The sequence below is a fragment of the Prinia subflava genome, chromosome Z (assembly GCF_021018805.1).
Source record: "Prinia subflava isolate CZ2003 ecotype Zambia chromosome Z, Cam_Psub_1.2, whole genome shotgun sequence".
NCBI lineage: Eukaryota > Metazoa > Chordata > Aves > Passeriformes > Cisticolidae > Prinia > Prinia subflava.
The window spans coordinates 51,353,627-51,371,493 of record NC_086283.1 but is presented as its reverse complement, the minus strand read 5'-3'; the positions used below and the strand labels follow the sequence as shown (position 1 = coordinate 51,371,493).

Sequence of the window (17,867 nt, the reverse complement as noted above, 5' to 3'; positions counted from 1 at the left end):
GTGCCTGGGAGGGAGAAAAGTGTGGTGCACCCACAGGGGTTGAACGCTGTACTGTGCAGTTCCAGAGACAGCTTGAAGACATACAGTTGTTGCATATCCTGTGGACTAATTGAATCCAGATCCTTGGAATCCAACTTTTTTTTTTTTAAACTGCTGTCACTGTTGTTTTTCATTTCATTAAAAGACCTGGAACTGGAGCTGAGCCAGAATTTTAAATAAACAAAACAAAAAGCCCCAGTAATACTTTTCACCCATGGAGTCCTCTGTCAGAGCTCTAGCTGTGCAGGATTTGGCTAACAGACCCCTGGAAGTATACCACTGCTGTTTACCCCACAGATGCATTTGCCCACAGTGACCCAAATAGCACAGGGCAGTCGTCTGCTTTTTTGACGCTGGGCATTTTCTGAATACATAGGTCATAGGAGGCAAGTGTTAGCAAAATTTATACAGATGTTGTTTTATTTTTATAGCTCTCCTCCATTTACTGGGTGGCATTTCCTTCAGTGTTAACAACAGAGGTTAACTGCACACAGACACGTATAGGGACTCTTGCCAGGTTTTCTTTCCGTGTCTTTAAATATGTTTCTCCAACTTGGTTGTTTTTCATTCTTGGCTGCAGTCTTTCAGAATTTGGATTTAATTGGTTGAGTGTATTCTGTAACCATCTGTTTATAAACAATTGATATTTATTTATAATTTATAAATAACCACTGTCACTGCATTTTCTTAGATTTTGTTTTTGTTGTCAAACAGTAGTTTACTGATAAGTCCCTTCAAGTGAAGGTTCATGTTCTCCTGCTTTTACCCTCCTATGTGTGTGTTGCATCTCCCAGCCATTTGTTGAAAGCATGATGGCAAGAGCCCTGTAAGCAAAGCTTATCCTGAAAGGCTTCTAATTCTTTTCCATTTTGCAGTTGACTAAACAGCGTCTGGTGGATGCGGATGGAATCATTAACCCAAATGCTTTCTACATCTACCTGACAGCCTGGGTTAGCAACGACCCTGTGGCCTACGCTGCCTCGCAAGCCAACATCCGCCCGCACCGCCCAGAGTGGGTCCATGACAAAGCAGACTACATGCCAGAAACACGTCTGAGGAGTAAGTAGCATTCCATCTTAGCATCCTGCAGTTTACATGAGTGCCCCCACTCCTTCCTTCAAGCACCAGTAACCCCTGGTGCTGCACGGGGCTCAGAAGCATAAGCAGGAGAATACGTGGTGTTACGCCGTAGTTGTAGGAGTTCCTAGCACCACTGCAAACTGTGACACCATTGCAGGGTTTTGTCATGCTGAATAATGAGTTATACAACAGTTTAAGGCTCCAAAAATTTATAGCAAGCATTGCTTTTTTAAGTGTTACCTGATAGTTCTGTCTTTGTGAGAAACCTGGGCATTTCATGAAATTCCTGCCTAAGTTTTTCTGAAATTTCATTACTGAAATTCTATCATGGTTGTCCTCAACTCTTAATACCTAAGAAATTTTTACCAACGTAACTCAAACACTAAGCTACTGCACTGATATGGTACAAGAGCTAGAGGGACTAGGGGAGAAGTCCCACTTCACACCATTCACTGTTTTCCTGGCACCAGTACCAGCTGGCTTTGCTTCAGCTTTCAATTCATTGGGAGGATTGCTAGTTGGACACCAGTGGGGAAGGGGAGAGGGCATACAGGGGACAACTGGTGCACTTGAAAATGTGGTTGGATAACCATGCCTCAGTGTATCCAAACCCTAGAGCTTTGTGGCAGTCAGCCAAGTTTTGTCTTAATGAAAATTTAAAGTTGAGATTATAATAGGGCAAATCATATTAAGCAAGTCAACTGAATGAAGCTGCAGGGTTTGGAGCACACAATGGCAGTAACCAAAAGCTTGTTGTAGAAACCTTTTGTTTTCTAGTCATAGAGTAGACCTTGTATTACACTCAAAAAGAAGTATGGAGAGTGTTCGTTTGTCAGAATATTCAAGGATAACGTTATGTATTTCCTCAGTAAGCCATTATTTTTATATTATGGGGATTTTTTTCTTCACTAATTTCCATCAGAATGTGGATTTCTGCATCTGAATTTCCAAATATTCAATGGAAATCTTAAAAAAAACCCCAACCTGCTCAAGCCTAATTTTTCTCTAGTATTGTGTCAGTGGATCTCAGTTAATCTCGGGGAAATGACCTTTGATTTCAAAGTACCTGCATAAAAGAGGAGCATTTGGATAAAATTTTTAAATTATGTGATTTTCTACTCTTATGTTGCATTTAGGGATTTTTGACCAGCTATTCAGTAAAAAGCACTATACCAATGATCAGGATTAAATACACGAATTGAAAGATAACCATTAAATTATATATAATTGTTAGGGAACCTGGTGTTGGCTGTGTTCATCCATTTACACTGCATGGTAAAATAGAGTAATCTCAAGTACTGTTTCCAGTTCCTATTTATTGGAGAGTTTTAAAACTATAATGCATTCCAAACAAGTAAAATTTAAATTTGCCACCTTCTATGCATTTTCCTGTGAAGAATAAGATATTGTGCTAACCCTGGTCTCTGTATACCATCTCCTTCCCAAAAACGCATTTTAACACTGCTATCGTTTTCCTAGTTCCAGCAGCCGAGCCCATAGAATATGCTCAGTTTCCTTTCTACCTCAATGGATTGCGAGAAACTTCTGACTTTGTGGAGGCTATCGAGAAAGTGAGAGCTATCTGTAATAACTACACCAGCCTGGGGATCTCCAGCTACCCAAATGGTTACCCATTTCTGTTCTGGGAGCAGTACATTGGACTTCGTCACTGGCTCCTCTTATCCATTAGTGTGGTTTTAGCTTGCACGTTTCTGGTGTGTGCCCTCTTCCTCCTAAACCCCTGGACAGCTGGGATCATTGTAAGTTTATTATAAGGGTCTTTGTTGAAGTCAAATTCCTTTCAGCATAGCTCTTGCTGTAGTCGGGAAGGTTTTGTTTATGTCTGGGCCTCTGGTGGAGTATGTATATTGCATCATTCATTATATATTTATTCAACTTGAGGGGGTAGGGTTCATGCTGAAGGTACAAATCTTAATAACCTTAATCTTTGGCCACCTTTTTTTGCAGGTTTAAAGGTTTCTTAGAAAGGTATATAAACTTTTACCCTTGCTCAAAAGCACACTAACATAAAAAATAAAGACACAGGGGAAAATAAAGAGCTTTATTAAAACAATTTCTAATTCTGTATTCTTTCTCTTCTTTTCTCACACATAGTTATTTCTCAAGGCAGTTGCTAATGACTAGCTTGTCCGTAAATTTTCCCAACCATTTCTGAATGCAATCTTTCTGGAAAAAACTGAAATGCTTATGTTCTACAGTATGCACTGTGGAAACCCTGTAACTGAGCTATCAAGGAGAAAGAGTATAAAACTCTCCATGCTTTCCATACTCCTTCATGCTTTCTGAAAGGCACCATAAGCCTCTCAGTAAACATTCAAGTTAAATTGAATGATGATGTTCCTATGTTTAAATTCCATAAACTATCATATGGTTTATAAAATGCCAGAAGTAGAAAAGCATAGAACAGTTACTAGTTTTTGCAATATACATTTATATGACAGGTATGTTAAAAGGTAAATGTTTAGTCTAGAATATTTTTCATAGCACCTTATCAAGCAATTTATGTTATTATGCTTGATTCATTAGCTTATAAAATCATTTATTGTAGTGCATACTTTTTTTCCTTTGGAAAAGGCATTTATTTTCAGAGTCCACCATTGCTTTTTTAAGTGTGTCTAATTTTTTTTTCCTGCTTGGCTTTAGCTATTTTTAAAGCTGGTTCTCCACATTTCCTCCCCTCCCTTTTCCTCAGTTTTTTTTACAAGGTAGATGAAAGAAAAATAAAAGCTTCCTCTTATATTTAACTGTTCATTTTGTCCATGTCAATCCCCCAAATACCTTAAAAGCTCAGAGGCCCTCTGTAACCTGAGACTCATCAGCTGATTATGGCATTCACTTTCTTCTGTGCTTTAGACAAAACTTATCCTTTATCCTTAACTTTATCCTCACTTATATTTGCACTTCTATAAAAGAGAGCTCAAATACACGTAGTTGAAAGATACTTTTTCTGAAAGATACTTTTTCTGGAAGTCTTAAAGATGGGTAAAATCAAAAATGTACCTGTTGGGAGTATCCATGATAAGGAGGAACAAATGGTTTTTCAGCTCACTGATGGATTGTAACCAATACAAAGCTGGTGCTTCGTGTGTTAACTGGTTCTTAGAGTGTAATTTAGACTGGCTATTCACCATTCATTGCCATTGAGAAAAATGAAACAAGTAAAAGCAGCTTGTCTTTGGGAATATAGGATGGCTTTGAGAAATATGTCCTATGTTATTATGTGCTTCAGCACATAATAACCATGTTATTTTGAAATGTCTTTCTCCTTGTTGTATGGAGTATAAGAAGATGCTAACAGATGTTTGAAATCATCTAGGTGGTGGTGCTGGCTCTGATGACTGTGGAGCTGTTTGGCATGATGGGTCTAATTGGAATAAAGCTGAGTGCAGTGCCTGTAGTTATCCTGATTGCTTCTGTTGGCATTGGTGTGGAATTCACTGTTCATGTTGCTTTGGTACGTAAAATCAAGAAGCATTTAAAAAACATTTTAAAATAAAATTATGGCAATGTTCAGATCACAAATCCTTACAGTTTCTTGTCAGTGACATGATTCTCAGAAGGAAAATAGTCACAGTTTTGTGTACCTTTCTGTTTGTCTCAATGGAACAGAGTTGATCTTGATGAGGTAGTTCGTAACTATTGAGTCAGTCTCCCAGGAGACAGGAGAGCATACATTAACTGTGATACCTTTTTGTCTGATTGATGCAATTCCATAGAGAAAACAGAGATCTTACATCACCTTGCTTCAGTCCAGACTCTCATGATCCTTGTCTGAAGCCTCGCTGTTGTTGCATCAGTGTTACACAGCTTTTTGTTGCCTCTTGCATCTAGATTCTCTATCTTGCAAAAGATAATTCTTCAGAGGAGTTTTTCAAAATCAGATATTGTGTCGTTTGATATTTCTGGACTTCTCAGGTGTGAACATGTTTGAATTAGTGTTCCGTTTGTGAAATCTGCACCTTCTTTTCAGAAGCCATTGGCTAATAATAGTGGGCACAAACATGCAGTCTGTAGGAAAATATTTTTCTACTGTTTATCTAGTGGTTTAGATGGTGTACAAAATTAGGGCACATGAAGTCACCCTAAATTAAAAGAATCAAATAATCAGTTTGAGAAAAACCACAGTGGAAGTAGGAAAAGGTTAAAGAGGAGCATGACATCTTTTTTCCCCCACTGCTACAGATGGAGGCTTCTGGAGGTAAATGAGTTTGTTAGGACTTGGAATAGTTTGGGAAGTGTTAGAAACTAATGATGTAGAAGAGGAAGAAAGAAATGACAGCTTCATAATATTAAAGATTTAAAACAGGAAAAATGAAACAAAAAAGGACAAAACAGTTGTTTCTAGATAGGTAGAAATTTATTTAATTTACAAGACTTTATGGGTAACCTGTACCTGAAGGTAATATGCCAAGCAAACTGAAAATAGTGGTTTTCTCACATTGACACTGGAGATAAAAATTTTGGAACATATAATAGTCAAGTCAGTGTTGTATAAACAAAAAAGGCCATGCTGGAACTTTTAATGCAGAATTTAATTGACTTAAAGAGTGATTCACAATTCACTTGTGGATCAGTTTTCTGCTATTGCTTGGGAATTGTGACCTTTTTTTTTTTTTTTCTAATTCTAGAGAAGAGAGACTTAAATTCCAGGACTGTGAGGAAGATAGCTGCTTCAGCACATATCTTAATAGCCAGTAGGGAATTAACCAAAGAGAGCCCTTACAAATCACAGTAAGGAGATCAGTCAGGTTCTTGTTTTCTTAAACCATTAATAGAGATTTAAACCACACACAGAGTAGACAAATTCATAACAAACACCAGCATTTGCATGTTCTTGATAGAGCTTATTCATAAGGAGTTGTAGGCATGGAGACAGATCCCTGGTGATATTGCTGATCAGGCACTACCATGTTCAGCACATGGATTCCTAGGGTAATTTTGTATGTATAGAACTGCTAGCTTTGACATACTAAAAGATTCAAAAACTTTTTTTTGAGTGAAATGAAAATGTAAAAAAGTCATGGACGCCATGAACCCACAAGAATGGGAGGAGTAGTCCTGCAATTTTCACACCTGAAGTGCTTTCACCATTACATGAATTCTTTTCAGGTGGAAATAGGCAAATCCAGAGACAAAAGACAACTGTTGCAAGTAGGCATTGATTCCAGAATTATGATGGTCTGACTCTGTCACAGTGCTTACTCTGGTTGTGTGACTCCAGCAGCCGCTATGTGATATAACTGCAGGATCAGGCCTTCTCTCAAGGCTTAGCCAGCTACAGAGATAATTTTGATAAACTGTAGTTTGGAGTAATTAACTGATGGAAAACTGTGTATGCTAGGAGAGAGGCTGTTTGGAGATTTGCATACATCTGTCTAAGCAAATGGACTTTTTTGTTTTACAGGCGTTTTTAACTGCCATAGGAGACAGGAACCATAGGGCTGTCCTTGCGTTGGAACACATGTTTGCACCGGTGCTGGATGGGGCTGTGTCCACTCTGCTTGGGGTGTTAATGCTTGCAGGATCAGAGTTTGATTTTATTGTCAGGTAAAGCATTTCTGTGTTTTGACTTTCTTTCAAAAATAAAAATAAGTGTGCTTTTAATTTTTATTCACTTCAGTGAATCTGTCATTTTATTACTATGCATGGTGTGTCAAGTATGCTTACATCATGGTCCTGCTTTCCCTCTGTTTTATTAACTCCTTGTTACTTGCTAGACATGGTAGTGTTTCCATTGCTGACATTAAAATCTGTTCCAGGAAAATCTGACACTTAGCATGAAGGAACACAAAAATGTCGCTCTTTAGAGAGTTTGCTAATTCTTGGTTTGAATTAGTTCAAAGCATTTTGCATTGTCCAGTATTAGCTGCATCTGACCTTTAGCCTTGAGGTCCTCCAGACTCCTTGTATGCACAAGAATTTGTATGCAAAGGACACGTGAACCTACAAACATTCAACTATGCTGCGAGTGACTCTCTCAGGGCCTTCCCTTTTATCCTTATGTGGGTTTTACATAATGAGGAAAAGGGGTGGAGGGATGTGGAGGGGGGAGAAAGCCCCACTTGGGAGCTGGGGAACCATAAATATGAACACAGAACTTCATACTAAAATTTTGTACAGCAAAGCCTAAAGGGCCTTCTGTTTAGAACTAAAAGCAGGCTGTTTCTTGTGAATATAATTAAGAATGTGAGTTCCTCAAGTATAGAGGAAAGCAAGTCTTTTCTTGAGGGGAATTTGAGAAGTGCAATGAAACAGATCCTCTTCTATTCCAAACAACCTGCGGAGCTCTGCAAAGTGGCTAATCTTAGAAGTAACACAGGCTCTTTGTGGTAAACTACAGCACACACACAAAAAATAATCCAAGTCCTAAAATGGAACTGAGGTTGAACTGGGCCAAATAAAAAAATGCTCTGAAAGATGGCTTAACTTCTTAGGTAGACATAAGCTGGATAGATGATTAGACTTAACTGACATCCATTTGACAACAAGAACAACAGAATGTCAGGGGCCGGGACTGAGAAGGTGACTGCTAAATCTCATCAGGCTTTTTGTTTATGTATGAAAGATATTTGAAGAAAGCAGGCAGTTTGCAGTTAGATCTCAAGAAACCTTCATGAAGATTATTACTATACAGGAACTCCACATCCTGAAATACATTTTTTTTCCCCCCTAAATCACTACTTTTTTACTTTATTGTATTGATATTGAAGAAATAGAGTTATTATTTTAGGACCTGGTTTTTTAAGGGTTGTAACTTTTTGACATACAGGTTACTGGTCGATTTAACCTAAATTTACAGAGGTACATTTTTGGTGTGCTAGTTTCCTGCTTAACAGATGAGATTTTGGCTCACATTTTTGTGTCATAGCAAATGGAAGATTGCAGCAGCCCTTCACACCAAATTTGGATTGGATGTGCTCTCAGTTTATAAAATGAGCCTTTCAACTTTTCAACTTATGTTATTTTACTTTTTTTGGCCATCAGTTTCTGATTTTATAGCACAATCTCACTTCAGTTTGCTGTGTTTAAAAAATATAATAAAATAAACTTAGGGGAGCCTGAGCATTGTTAGAGTGGGTGAAGAAGTTCCTAAACTTCCGGAAAGCGACAGATTAGTCCAGCAGTGTGGAAGATTAAGTAAATTACCAGACACTGTATACACCAACTGGTCAAAGCTATAATCCTCCTGTTTATTCTAACATTAGATGGATGAGATGCAAATGTTTTTAATGCCTGTTGTTGATCTGTGTCCCAGTTTAAAGTTCTGGTGGTTTATGTTAGTAGAGTAGATTGGCTTGCTGATTTTTGTTAATGCAGATCAGAAATTCCCAAATGTTTACAATAGCAGGATATTTATAGTTTTACAGGAGTCTGATATATTTGATCAGATGTGGAAGCAGGGAGGCAGTAAAGTTTGTTGCCAGCTAGACAATGTAATCAGCAGACCCATTAGCAGCAAACTTGCCCTCTGTTCTTCTCCTTTGCCTTCTCCTCAAGGAATTTACCAAGACTGAGTCCTTGAAATCATTAGTTACAATGCAGCCTTAAGTTTAGTCTGAGCCCCAGCTGTGCGAATACCAACTAGCAAGACTTTCCTTTTTCTGACAGGTTTACCTTGGTATTCATGAAGGATCCCAGACCTTAGCCCTCAGTGGTGGGAAAGGACAACTACTTGTGCACTTTTCTCTTCTTCCATAGTATTTCAGCCTTTATGTTTGAATTGGCTGACGCAAAACAAGAGTATTCAGAGATGCTAAATTGTTCAACAAAAGATTAGCCTGCAATGCAGCTCTGCCATTGTGGAGCGCTCTTACTCAGTACAATGATGAAGCTTACTATAGAATGGGCATTTTCTTTGCAGAAAGCGGGTTCCTGTGTTGTAAAAGAGTTGCAATTCAAGCTATTTGGTAAAACTGGAACTCACAGAATTCTAGGCGTTAAGTTTGATTAATGAACGGCAAGGAAAACCCTTACCTGATATACTGTAGATTTAATTAGACATTGTGCTGTAAGTTGCAGAAGCATTTCACAGTGGATTAGCTGCTGGGAGAAGAGGGCTTCTTTTCCTTCTACACTAAATTGTTTAAATTCTACACCCTTCACTTCATTTGTTTGCTTCTGCTGGGTTTTCACTAATGGGGGCCCCTTTTCATTGTATTTGTGCTTTCAGTCCATTCAGCCATTCCCTGCACATTCCATATTTTTGTGTTTGTGTAACACATTCATAAATAACATTACATGCTTTCAGATTCTGGGAAATTAACAAATGTAATTTTTTTCTTTCCTTTCTCAACTAACACTTTGGGGGATGTAGCTTCTCTAATTCAAAAGGTAAAAATCCCTATATCTTATATGGAAAGTGATATAATTGTTTCCTTTGGTGTTAGTAATATGTTAGAGTTATTTTAGTATCTTTATTATTTTAACATATGTAGGAGTAATTTGTAATCCCATGTTTCTAACAGTGGTTATTCTCTCCCCCAAACCATTTAAACTGTACTTCAGGTATTTCTTTGCTGTTTTGGCAATCCTAACCATTCTGGGAGTTCTCAATGGATTGGTGCTGCTTCCTGTTCTTCTCTCATTCTTTGGACCATACCCTGAGGTCAGTAAAATTAATAGTAAACAGAAGAAATAATACTATGTTTGTACTGCTATCGCCCTCAATCACCCCCCATTTTTACAAAGTATTTTTTAAAAATTTCTTGGATTAAGTTTCTTGCTCTCAGGCTTTTCTATAAATTTTTATTAAAAGTGTTGTTCATTACGTAGTTGATATTACTCTATTTTTAAAGGTTGTTTAGTAAGTCTTCTTTTAGAGGTTGCAATAAGCAAACCTGGTAGTGTTACTTATATGCAAAGAAGTTTGTAAAACAAGGATTTCCCTCAATATTTTGCAAAGAATAGTTTGTTTTATACACATACCTTCTCCTTGCCTACCTCACTGGCTCTGTTGCATTCATCAAAGTGTTTAGCTGAGCAGACCACCAGGAAGGCCTGTGTGGACCAACACACACAGTGGTGGTCCACAGACCACACCTTGATAACCGTGGTTGGTCTGCCAGAAAGTCCCCACTGTCCAGTCACCTCTCCCTGCGGCACTCTCCTGCCTCAAGCAGCATTTTTGATGTGGGGAAGGCTTCACTTAGACCTTGATGACTTTACAGTACAAAGTCCAAGTCCAGCTGCCAGGATTCACAGACACCAACTTTGGATTTGGTGGTTTATCATTTATTACCTTCTCTGTAGTTAATACCATTACTGTGCTACATGGAGTTATCTTTATCCTCTGTCAGTAGAATCAGTGTGCTATGTTTCACATGCATATATATATATGTGTGTGTGCACAAGAATAAAACACAAGGTATGTACACAGCACTGGTATATTTCAGAACTGTTTGGGTTCTTTTAATATTAGTAAAACAGTTTTGACAACAGTGTGTCATCTCTTAATTCCTGACAGTATGCATGACCTGTCTCTTACTCAAACAATGACTATGTGTGTGTTATATATTGCTGTGATGTGTGTATCCATCTCTCTTTGCAAACAGACACCAGGTAATACTGTCCCAACCCACTTATGAAATCACCGCTGAAGTTTGCTGAAAGGAGTGGGTACCCACATACTATTTTTATTTTTATATTTACAAGTTCAAGTGCATGCACATACACACATATGTGCTCTTCCTGAGACAATGATAACCAGAAGAATCTGTGTAGTCCTGTTCACACATATTTCAGCAGATAGAGGTTATGTGTTGTACACTTCGATTAATTTTTTTCACTACCTATGTTCATCAGAAAGCTGCTGCTAAGGTTGTTATGGAATGGCAGGGTGTACTTGGCAGACCATTGTTTGTGTCACTGTGATTGAAAGGGTAAACCTAGCTGAATGTAACTGAAAGCACTGCTGCCATCAGGTTTCTCCAGCCAATGGACAGGACAGATTGCCCACACCTTCTCCCGAGCCACCCCCCGGTACCGTGAGGTTTGCACTGCCACCTGTACACACAAACAATGCCTCGGATTCCTCTGATTCTGAGTACAGCTCTCAAACCACCGTGTCTGGCATCAGTGAAGAGCTGCATCAGTACGAGGCCACGCGAGGCCCTGGGGCACCAGTCCATCAAGTAATAGTGGAAGCGACTGAGAATCCTCTCTTTGCAAGATCCACCGTAAGTAGCTTTCATGTGGACTAGTAGGAGGGCAAGAAGAAGTTTTTTGGTGTGTTTTGTTTTTTGGGTTTTTAAAAAAAATTATTTATTTTCATGGAAAACTCTTTCAGACTGATACGCTTTTGTGTCTTTGTGCCAAAACATGTTAGCAGGGAGTGAAGGTTTTCCTCATTCTCTCCTTTAGAATTGAGTTGGGGGTAAAGTGGTGGTACAAAAGAAGGGACTTTGGCATGGGTAACTGCTATAACATTCCACTGGCACCAGCCACAAGAGAGAGCTCTCAGTCTGTTTGATTACTGTTTTCAGAGGGAGAAGGAGGAGACGATACAAGTTCCCAACCTCTTTCACACAGCTCCTTGTGGATCGCTATCATAAACGTCTCTGTGACAGCACATTTTGGGGAGAAAGATTAGAGCCAGGAGAATGTAGTATAAGTGCTCTACCAATTCTTGGGCCTTGTTGCATCTTGCTATTGGGTTGGCATAATTGCGGTTTCAAAGGAAAGTGAAAAAGCTCTGTCTCCTACCCCTGCTGATGTTGCATGCTGAGCTGCAATGCGGATCTGGTTTTGTTCAGCAGAGGCCTAGAAATAGGTACAAGCACAGCCACATTTGAAGTTGGTCACGGTTTATTGACTGATGTAGCTGCTGTGCTTCACGCTCTTTATGGAAATCAGAAAACAGATTCCTACAGTCTATACAAACTACCCTACTAACATCCTGTGTATGTTCCCTGCATGGAATAGCCTTTTCCAAATGCCTGCAATTCTGCTTGTTGAGTTAAAATCAACTGCTTGTCACCCATCCCTTTGAAAAGATGGACCAGCATGTAGGAAGCTTACAATAATGTTTTCAGCTGTCATCCTGCGTTTTTGTGAAGATATGCTTTTCAGGTTTTAATAACTTCAGACAAAAACCATGGAAAAATCAATTATCAGATTCCACAACATTCCCTTTGTATAGTCAGAGCATTATTATAATTATTCTCAGCATAAAGTATAGGGAAATGCAGTATTTTTTTGCTCCGCTTTGTCAGAGACGTAACTGTGTGTGTCTCTCTCAGGTGGTTCAGCCGGAAGCAAGGCATCAGCCAAGTCCTAGGCTGCAGTCGAATCCCGAGCCCAGCACGCAGCAGCCGGGCAGACAGCCCAAAAGGGAAGCGAGGGAAGGGCCACGACCACCTCCCTACCGCCCTCGCAGGGACGCTTTTGAAATGTCTACTGAAGGGCACTCGGGACCCAGCAGCCGGGATCGCCTGGGACACAAGGCTCACTCCCACAGCGTGAGGAGCCCGGCGTTCGGGGCCGCAGGAGCAGCCTACTGCCAGCCCATCACTACCGTGACTGCCTCTGCCTCAGTCACTGTTGCTGTCCACCCTGCCCTGCACAGCCACAGCTCTCGGGGAGCGAGCTTCCCACCCTACGAGGGACACCACGAAGCTGGCCACGCGCCGTTCGAGGACCCCCACGTGCCTTTTAATGTGCGATGTGAAAGAAGAAATTCTAAAGTAGAGGTTATAGAACTGCAAGATGTTGAATGTGAGGAAAGGACACCTGGCAACAGCTCACAATAAGGTAGGTCTATCCCGTGCAACTGCAAGCTTTGGGTTGTGTCAGGCAATGGCGTGATTAAAAGGAAGAGGAATAATGAAGTTTCTCAGAGGTACCTTTTCATAGATAGCACTACTTACAGGTCACTGATCACCTTAAATCTGCTAACTATGAATATAGTACATGTTGCTCTGGACATGAGCACACTAAGGTAGTGCTCTCCAGTGCTGGGAAGTCACAGTACATTCAGATATGAACTACTTCAAAGAGCCTTGCAAAATGCATAAGTACATCATACGATCCCAGTTTACCAGGTGAGGATAATAAAGCAGAGATGCTGGATAGCATCTTCAGAGCTGTGTGACTGCATTTACCATTGCCTAAGTCCCGTCTTCTGATCCCTGAATCAGGCATGCTTCAAAACGTTATATAAAATGACATTGCCTAGGGGAGTGTAAAATTGCTAGCTACTTCAGGAGTTGTCATCACTTGAATAAAATAGTTCGTAAAAGCATTTGAAGTCCATAATGAGGACAGAATCCCTCTGGAAGATGAGCCAAGTGAGAAGTCCTACCAAGCCCAGTGCACTGCTGCTCAGCAGTGTCCCCTGCTCTTTGTGGGGGCCTTCAGTGACCTTGTACACCGGAGTGGTCTGAGCCCATCTCTGCCTTGCCAGAGGCAGCTGCACTGGTGATTGCAGGTTTGCACAGGATAGAGCTGCCCACTGAGTTTTTACACTGAAAACTCCAGGGGCTCTTACCTGAAAAACTATTTCTCACTATTTTTACAATGTTCTTCTCTTGCAGGGGAGGTGTTAGATTAGTTACTTGTCCGTGGATTCCTGGTTTTTTTTCTCTTTGCTTATCTGAGCTTTTCAGTGACATACACCAGTTTGAGCAGAGCAAGTAATTTTATTTGGTTCTAGAATATTTTGCACATATGCATGCATGCATGTGTATGCACACACACAGAGTTTTGATGGAAATTTTTATGACCATTCAAAATTAAACCAGTTCCTGAATTATGAAATGTCTCTCCAAACATCCCAAAGCATAAATAGACATGAATCCTTTCAGCTTTGCAGTCTAGCAATATGACTAATAACAGTATCCACAGATAAAAGAAATACTAGGGCTTAGCTTTTTCAAGCTGAAGTGCATGGTAATATGAGATGCTTAAATAAGCTCAGTATTCAATGCCACATACTTCTCCTTCAACTGTTCATTGGTTTTGACTGAATTTGTCACAGGTATCTAAAATTGGGAACTTAGAAATTAAAGCATCTACATTTTTTAATTCAGGATCAGTATTTCTTCACCAGGAAATTAATGACTGAGATGAAAGCAGAGCCAGAATTTCCTGACTGCTAACTCTAACCACAAGAATAATGAAATTAGTTGGCTTAGTTTGATTTGTTTGTTTGTTTGTTTTTAATTTAGTGAATGTTTGCTTTTTCTCCTCTCCTTATTTGTACAGGGTAATAGCTGAAGCAAAGAAGAGGCCAAAGATGGAAAACTGTATTCCAGAACTGCTTGAAGAGAAGAATGGCGTGAAGTTGTAGAAAAGGACATGCTGCATCAGAAAAACAGTTCACTGTTACTGTAACCTATTGTATTATTTTGTTAAATATTTCTTTTAAGTATTTAAAAGATGTACACATATGTAATATACAAAAGAATGATGTAAAGTAGTATAATCTGGAGTAATTTGCCTTTGGGCAATAGAATGGGGACAATATTGTGTGCTCTTTGTACTTCTTGTACATTGATATCTGTGCCACAACTAAGCTTAATCTAGTTCTAAATTTCAGCATAAGTTGCTGCTGCTTAAATATTTTATAATTTACTTGTATAATTCTATGCAAATATTGCTTATGTAATAGGATTTTTTAAAGGTACATGTCTGTTTAAAATATTTTAAATTTGCGTATCACAACCCTGTGGTAGTATGAAATGTTACTGTTAACTTTCAAACACGCTATGCGTGGTAATTTTTAAAATAAGCAAATATGAAGAAAAGCAAGTTAATCTGGGAGGCTTAAATAGACTTAGCTATGTGCAGGTTTTGTTTTGCTGTACGTGTCCAAGTGTGCATCTGGAAATATGCATGCTTCTGTGTGTATGTTCCTGATGTACTGTAGTTTATGTTTTACTGTATGTTAACACTTGGTGGGCTTACAAACCCACTGATGCTGATGTGAGTCTGGCTTTCCCTGTAGTAGGCACTAGTGAAAACTCTGTTGTTGTTTACCAATATATACAACTATAGACTGCCATCATCAAAGGCCCAACTAAAATACTAGAGAAGACAGGGAGTTGAGGTTTGGAATTACGTTTCTGTTCCCAAACCCTTAATGACTTGGTTCACATGACTTTGGTCAAGTCAGTTAACTGCCCCATGCCTCAGTTTCTAATTCTGTAAAATGGTTATAATTACACTTACCTACCTCCCAGGAATGTTGTGAGGCTTAATTACTGTTCATATAGTGCTTTGATTTTTTTTTCCCCCTCACAAAATGTGCCAGGTAAGTGCAAGCACTATAACCATTATTTTTTCATTTCCAAAGGTGCTGGATATTGAGAGGTGCTGGTGGTTATAGAAATACAATGAGCATCTGCCTTATTTTGATACTGTTAATTGTGAAAGTCATTAGAAGCTGGATAATGAATTGTTTGATGGTGAGCCACAGCCTAGTGGAGTCATTACCGCATTGAAAGTATCTTTGGTCACCTTATTTTCATGACAGGAAGGAGTTAATAGTAAGTGATAAAAATCAAATGGAAGGACTAAAAGAAAAGGTATATTCACTTTAAATATAAATGGCTTTCTGGTGGGCCAGGACGGTAATGACATGTAAGGCCTGAGTAGTTCTTTTCTCTATTGTTTGTGTTTTCCCATGCTGCATTGGCACTTTTAATTATAACAGCTAAACTGGGATCTCTTTGCGAAACTAATTTAGCTTTTTGTACTATTATTTTTAATCTAAAAGGGGATTGCTGCAGGTGAAGGGTCTGGAAAAACACTACAGTCTGTGTTCCAGTTGGAAACAAACCCTAGGAACAAATAACCTTAATTTAAAATCATGCAACACAAGTTTTCATTATCTCTGTCTTCTTTTTTCATATTTTTCTGCCCTTCACCAAGCTGTTTTTTAGAGCAGGTAGATGTTCAATTTTGTATTCAGAGTCAAACGCAACCAATATTCAGTTTCTAATCACAGCAGTGGTGGGGCTTTTCTTTATATATACCTGAACAGCAGTGGCCAATTCTTTGATGGGAAAGTGTTTTTCTCCAGTGGCTTCAGGGAGTCTATCTTTGCCCACAGACCTTGCCAGCAAAACGAATGGGGATAATTCGAATGCACAAATTTCCATGCCTTTTTTGCTCACTTGAAAACACTTTGATATGAGGCACTTGTTTACAGATCTCCAATGTGAACGCTTGAAGAGCAGGTGGCGAGAGCCTGGTGTCATTCCCATGATACATAAGCTACTGTTTCAGTGCACACCAAGGGCTAGTGTCGCAACTGCCTACTGGTCCAGTTCACTGTCTAACACGAAAACTCTTGATGACAAAAAGATATGGGGCCCCAATTTAGCACTAGCAGCATAGTGACCTCAGATCATACAAACTCTGCAACAAAACTGTATGATACGAATTGGAAGCTGCCTTCAACCACCAAGCTTGTGCGTGTCCGAGGTTGGCAGGGCTCCCGTTGGCACCACTTTGTGCCGCAGGCTGCCTTGCTTCCTGCTCTTCCTGGGGATGGAAGAGGCCCAGGGCAAGCTGCAGAGTCTCCCACCTGCCCCTGCCCAAGTTTTCCTGCGTGCTTGTGTGTGGGTGAGCTGTCTGCTGCTTCGTGCACAATGTAGACCTTCTTCTTCGATAGTCACATTGGCAAGGGGAGAACTCAGTGGCTGGCAACATTTATTTTGTTTTGATTTTGTTTCTTAACTTTTTTAATCATGGGTGATATTTATATTTTTGTACCATAAGAATGTTTTTCTTACAGTATTTGTCATGCCAGTTTATAACAAACAAAATGCAGGGATTTTATTTCTATTGGAAACACTATTACAGTTATGTTTTTACTGTTTAATGGATTTTTATTTGTATAGAGTGCTTACTAATGTTAAATAGGAAAGAGTATATAACATTTACATCATGGACTTGTTGTAGCTTTTAGTGTAAGGAGTTAAAAGGAAAAAAAATATTCAAACTGGGTCTCATTGCCTGCCTGTTTGGTAGGAGTGGGTTTGTGTCATTTCAGTTACAAAGATAAAATTATGCCATATAATTTATTTATATGAAAATTTATTTTTGTAGTGTACATAGTAGTCATCAAGTCTTTTGACAGAAGTATATTTTTAAAGAGTTTATATGTAATGATGATACCATTATGTTTTGGAACACTGCTGAGATACAATTACAGTGCACACTTTTCCTTGTAAACCCCCTGGAGAAAAGAAAGTGTTTAACAGTGTTAAGAGAGAAAGAGAGTGTGAATATTCATACAATTCTGAACTGTGTTTTAGCTACCATTTGTGATCTAGTGTGGTTCTCATTTTAAGCTTTGAATGGAAATTGTACAAACTCTCTAAATATTAATGTTCAAACACTGATAGAAATTCTAACATGAATAAAAAAATATTATAACTTACTGGTAATAGATTTGGTTGTTTATAGAATGCTTTTTTATTTACTGCTGGTTATCTCTTCAGGTGCAACCATGCAATCATTCTGATTGGGAGCATGAATCTGAGATCTTTCAGTATTTGGGATGTATGGGATATTCAGTTTTGCCCATTTTGGAGCAGGAGCCATTTGTTACCCTGTCTAAAGTGCAGCATGCTGGTCCTTGTCTGTTGATTTCTTGCAGGTTGGGGGATAGGTTTAGGACTGGGTTGTACGTGTCATTATCACTCTGAATGAAACAATTTGTGTAGACTTCAAACTGTTGGCTAAAGCACTTTATATAAAGGTTATTTCTTCTTAGGTGTGGG

The 17,867-nt window shown here is 39.1% G+C and overlaps 1 protein-coding gene across 1 annotated transcript in view; it reads left to right on the top strand.

Annotated features, from left to right (window-relative positions):
- The window catches only part of PTCH1 (patched 1), a 68,335-nt gene extending 50,813 nt beyond the window's left edge, over positions 1 to 17,522 (top strand). Inside the window, exons 17-24 of the mRNA XM_063422416.1 lie at positions 915 to 1,098; positions 2,599 to 2,879; positions 4,457 to 4,594; positions 6,545 to 6,687; positions 9,646 to 9,745; positions 11,061 to 11,315; positions 12,378 to 12,888; positions 14,341 to 17,522. Coding sequence (XP_063278486.1) covers positions 915 to 1,098; positions 2,599 to 2,879; positions 4,457 to 4,594; positions 6,545 to 6,687; positions 9,646 to 9,745; positions 11,061 to 11,315; positions 12,378 to 12,887 — 1,611 coding nt within the window. The 3' untranslated portion in view covers position 12,888; positions 14,341 to 17,522. The remainder of the gene's footprint in view (positions 1 to 914; positions 1,099 to 2,598; positions 2,880 to 4,456; positions 4,595 to 6,544; positions 6,688 to 9,645; positions 9,746 to 11,060; positions 11,316 to 12,377; positions 12,889 to 14,340) is intronic.
- The last annotated feature ends 345 nt before the right edge of the window (positions 17,523 to 17,867 follow it).